This window comes from Ammodytes marinus (genome assembly GCF_949987685.1).
Source record: "Ammodytes marinus genome assembly, chromosome: 14".
Lineage (NCBI taxonomy): Eukaryota > Metazoa > Chordata > Actinopteri > Uranoscopiformes > Ammodytidae > Ammodytes > Ammodytes marinus.
In genome coordinates this window covers 1,193,690-1,198,783 of record NC_137218.1, presented here as the reverse complement: position 1 = coordinate 1,198,783, position 5,094 = coordinate 1,193,690, and the positions used below count along the sequence as shown (strand labels likewise).

The 5,094-nt window shown below is 38.0% G+C and overlaps 1 protein-coding gene across 1 annotated transcript in view; it reads left to right on the top strand.

Moving 5' to 3' along the window:
• Positions 1-1,640: 1,640 nt before the first annotated feature.
• LOC307260220 (hepatitis A virus cellular receptor 2 homolog) overlaps positions 1,641-5,094 on the top strand; it is an 8,758-nt gene continuing 5,304 nt past the window's right edge. The window contains exon 1 of the mRNA XM_080040395.1: positions 1,641-1,706. Within this exon, the coding sequence (XP_079896521.1) occupies positions 1,658-1,706 (49 nt within the window). The 5' untranslated portion in view covers positions 1,641-1,657. The remainder of the gene's footprint in view (positions 1,707-5,094) is intronic.

Here is a 5,094-nt window from a genome sequence, read left to right as displayed (position 1 = left end):
CAGTGCTGTAAGCTTTATGCTCAGGCCAATATGTTGGCACGCAAATTTCATATGTGCACAGAAGATGTGAAAGTTAGTCTCTTCAGAGCTTACTGTACCCCATTTTACACAGCTCACCTCTGGTGTAAATATAGAACAGCAAAACTGAAAAAGTTACAGGTAGCGTATAACGATGCCTTTAGGATCCTCCTTAAGCTTCCTAGATGGACTAGTGCTAGCTCCTTGTTTGTGACTAGTAATGTCCCCACCTTTCATGCTGTGTTGAGGAATTTAATGTTTAAATTTATGTGTCGACTTTTAGAGTCAAAAAACAAAGTAATAATTGCACTTACTGACACTAAACAGAGTGATACAAGGTACTCCTCTGGGCTGTGGAAACATTGGAATCGATGCTTGTATGTATTTTAATTTGTGTTGACTTGTATTTGTATTGTCTTTTTATATGGAACTTTGAGTCCGGAATAAAGTATTCATTCATTCATATCTATCTATCTATCTATCTATCTATCTATCTATCTATCTATCTATCTATCTATCTATCTATCTATCTATCTATCTATCTATCTATCTATCTATCTATCTATCTATCTATCTATCTATCTATCTATCTATCTATCTATCTATCTATCTATCTATCTATCTATCTATCTATCCATCCATCCATCCATCCATCCATCCATCCATCCATCCATCCATCCATCCATCCATCCATCCATCCATCCATCCATCCATCCATCCATCCATCCATCCATCCATCCATCCATCCATCCATCCATCCATCCATCCATCCATCCATCCATCCATCCATCCATCCATCCATCCATTGTAGCAACATATTGAAAAAAAATTAACTTTTAACTAGTTCACGTAGAAAGTGAACTTTCACAACACTGGTGTGTGTGTGCGTGTGTGCGTGTGAGTTTCTGTGTGTGTGTGTGAGTGTGTGTGTGTGTGTGTGTGAGTGTGAGTGTGTGCGTGTGTGTGTGTGTGCGTGTGTGTGTGTGTGCGTGTGTGTGTGTGTGTGTGTGTGTGTGTGTGTGTGTGTGTGTGTTTGTGTGTTGATGGTTGAATTTAATAAGTTTAGTAAGTTGAATAAACATGAAATATATTTTTATCTTCAGAGGGAATAATGTGATTAGGATGGAATGAGACCAGAGCCCAAGATACAGCGACTTTTGACCCGGCATGTTTTACTGTCAGCACATGGCAGAGATGTGTGTGTGTGTGTGTGTGTGTGTGTGTGTGTGTGTGTGTGTGTGTGTGTGTGTGTGTGTGTGTGTGTGTGTGTGTGTGTGTGTGTGTGTGTGTGTTACTGTGTGTGTGTGTGTGTGTGTGTGTGTGTGTGTGTGTGTGTGTGTGTGTGTGTGTGTGTGTGTGTGTGTGTGTGTGTGTGTGTGTGTGTGTGTGTGTGTGTGTGTGTGAATGTTTTTGTGACTTCAGGCCTGTTTTGCAATATAAGTCTGTCTATAAATATAATGGAAACGGGAAGTGACATTGATGAGTCGTCTGTGTGTGTGTGTGTGTGTGTGTGTGTGTGTGTGTGTGTATGTGTGTGTGTGTGTGTGTGTGTCTGCCTGTCTGTCTGTCTGTCTGTCTGTCTGTCTGTCTGTCTGTCTGTCTGACTGTCTGTGTGTCTGTCAGTAGCGAACACATCAACATGTGGTCGCTGCTTCTCCGCTCGTTCACCTGTGTCTGTGTCATGACAGGTGAGTTAACAGTATTTTCTGATTCCTTAGACATGATTGGCCTGTTTTTGTTACACTTAACACGCATTTAAAGTCTCTACGAGGAACTTTTTAAACATTTCTGAAACAGTCTCATTTTTCCTCTGATGATCATAAATTACATGTAACAGCAAACGAGACCATCAGTGCAAAGAATGCTATTTTTATATAGTTTTTCTTAATGCCTTTGTCATGGGTATACGCTCACCCAGGAACAACAGCTGACGTGGTAAAAACACTACTGCTTTTGTGCGCTAGAATTAACACACACTGAAAGTTCCTCAGAGCACATTTAATGCTAATTAATTAATTTGTTGTATAAATAATAAACACACACAAACACACACACACACACGAACACACATGAGCTGCTGTCTTGAGCAAGACAGTCCACTACATACTAAAGTACAGAAGAGTTTTAGTCTTTTTACTACACTACATACTAAAGTACGGAAGAGTTTTAGTCTTTTTACTACACTACATACTATAAAGTACAAAATAGTTTTAGTCTTTTTACTACACTAAATACTAAAGCACAGAAGCGTTTTAGTCTTTTTACTACACTAAATACTAAAGTACAGAAGAGTTTTAGGGACACAGACAGGAGAGAAAAAACAAATCAGATAAGAAAGTTTTTTTTTCATTATGTCGAAAAATTTCAAGAATAAAGACGAACACTCCAAAATGCTATTGGAGTTAGTGGGGCATTTATGTATTTTCAGCATACTACAATTGACGTGCATGTATTGGGACATCCTAAATCATTTTCTGGCGTACTAAATAGTAGGGAAGTAGGGGGACTGGAACGCAGGGTGTGTGGAGAGAAATGCGACAGCGGCTCAGATTGTGCTGCTGACTCCACAATTGTGTAATCCCTCAGAGCTCAAAAGCCCGACATCACTTCAAATTTGGCTCATTCCATCAACAAAACAAAGAGACATAGGGCCTAGGGTGTGTGTGTGTGTGTGTGTGTGTGTGTGTGTGTGTGTGTGTGTGTGTGTGTGTGTGTGTGTGTGTGTGTGCATGTGTGTGTGTGTGAGACATAGGGCCTACACATGACCATATTTACAAAGGCAAGGCAAGTTTATTTCTATAGCACAATTCAGACACAAGGCCATTCAAAGTGCTTTACAGGGGCAAGATTAGAATACATAAAACACATTATAAAACATTTAAAAGCGAATAAAAGAAGCAAATAAAATAAAAATTGCAGGTTAAAATGGAAACAAAAAAGTCTTCAGACTCGATTTGAAAAAACTGAGAGCTGCAGCAGACCACAAGTTTTCTGGGAGTTTGTTCCAGATTTTTGGTGCATAATAACTAAAAGCTGCTTCTCCTTGTTTAGTCCTAACTCTAGGGACTGTAAGCAGAGAAGTTTAAACAGATATGTCAGCCTTTCCTGGACTATATAACAGCACTGAAGGGACCTACATGACACCTCGTTGACTTTTTAATTTTACTGCTTAACATTTACCTTTAGTTTAAACAATGTCCTTAGAAACCTGTAAAGTTGGGTGCTCCGGTGGTGTAGTGGATAGAGCGTGTACCATATCGGCTCCGGCCTTCGTTGCAGTGGTCGCGGGTTCAAATCCGACTCGTGGACCTTTACTGCAGGTCATCCCCCCTCTCTCTCTCTCTCTCTCTCTCTCTCTCTCTGTCTCCCCATTTCAACTCTGTACTGTCTAATAAAGCTCTCTCTCTCTCTCTCTCTCTCTCTCTCTCTCTCTCTCTCTCTCTCTCTCTCTCTCCCCAGTTCAACTCTGTACTGTCTAATAAAGCTTGAAAATGCCAAAAAATAATCTTGAAAAATAAAAAGAAGAAACATGTAAAGTGGAGTACGTCATGTTAGTTGTTGTGTTCAAAAATAGTATTTAAATTTTTTTCGTGATTTTTCTTACCTAAGAAATATAGTTAAAATTAGTTTTAGTCTGTGTATGGAACATGCATAACTCCTTACAACAAAGAAACAGCTGGCGTAGTAAAAACACCACCACTTTTGGCCAAAGGGGGGCGCTAGAATTTACTCAAAATGATCATTCCTCAGGGAGACTTTAATGTCTAAATGTGTTGTGTGAAAACTGACTTTGTTTATGTGGAGAGAAGTTTGTCATTCACTTGAGTAGTAACAGTTGGACCAGAGCGGCCTCTAGTGGCTGTGACAGGAACTGCTCATCAACACTTTGTCAGGCATCACTGTTTGACCTGAACTGTGCATGTTCCTTCACTCACCTGTTGCATTGTGTGGTGCCTTCAGGGCCCTTGAAACTAAAACTCTTCTGTACTTTAGTATGTAGTGTAGTAAAAAGACTAAAACTCTTCTGTACTTTAGTATGTAGTGTAGTAAAAAGACTAAAACTCTTCTGTACTTTAGTATGTAGTGTAGTAAAAAGACTAAAACTCTTCTGTACTTTAGTATGTAGTGTAGTAAAAAGACTAAAACTCTTCTGTACTTTAGTATGTAGTGTAGTAAAAAGACTAAGTATGTAGTGTAGTAAAAAGACTAAAACTCTTCTGTACTTTAGTATGTAGTGTAGTAAAAAGACTAAAACTCTTCTGTACTTTAGTATGTAGTGTAGTAAAAAGACTAAAACTCTTCTGTACTTTAGTATGTAGTGTAGTAAAAAGACTAAAACTCTTCTGTACTTTAGTACGTAGTGTAGTAAAAAGACTAAAACTCTTCTGTACTTTAGTATGTAGTGTAGGAAAAGGACTAAAACTCTTCTGTACTTTAGTATGTAGTGTAGTAAAAAGACTAAAACTCTTCTGTACTTTAGTATGTAGTGTAGTAAAAAGAAAAAGTATGCGATTTGGAACACAGATTTTTTCATTATTTTTAATTTTTTGTTTGTAAAAATCAATTGCAGCAAAAAAATCTTGACATTACAATTTTTTCTGAACATGTTTAAAATGTTCTCGAAATGTTCCTTCACTCACCTGTTGCATTGTGTGGTGCCTTCAGGGTCCTTGAGTCGCTGTGATATGAAACGTGGGAAATTTGAGTTGTCGAGTCGGGAAGGACAGATCGAGCTGAAAAAGAGTAGTTCATGTCTGAGTCATTATTTAAACATAATCACAAAGTCTCTACGAGGAACTTTTAAATATTTCTGAAACAGTCTCATTTCTCCTCTGATGATCATAAATTACATGTAACAGCAAACGAGACCATCAGTGCAAAGAATGCTATTGTTATATAGTTTTTCTTAATGCCTTTGTCATGGGTAATGATCAAATCAGTGTAAAGCAGTGTTTCTGGATGTGTGGTCTGTGACCGAGGTCCGAAAGTATAATTGAGTAACCTAGAAGATTTTAAAAAAATAACATAAAAAATAATAATGCTTTATTTTTTAACTATCATTCTGACAGCCACTTT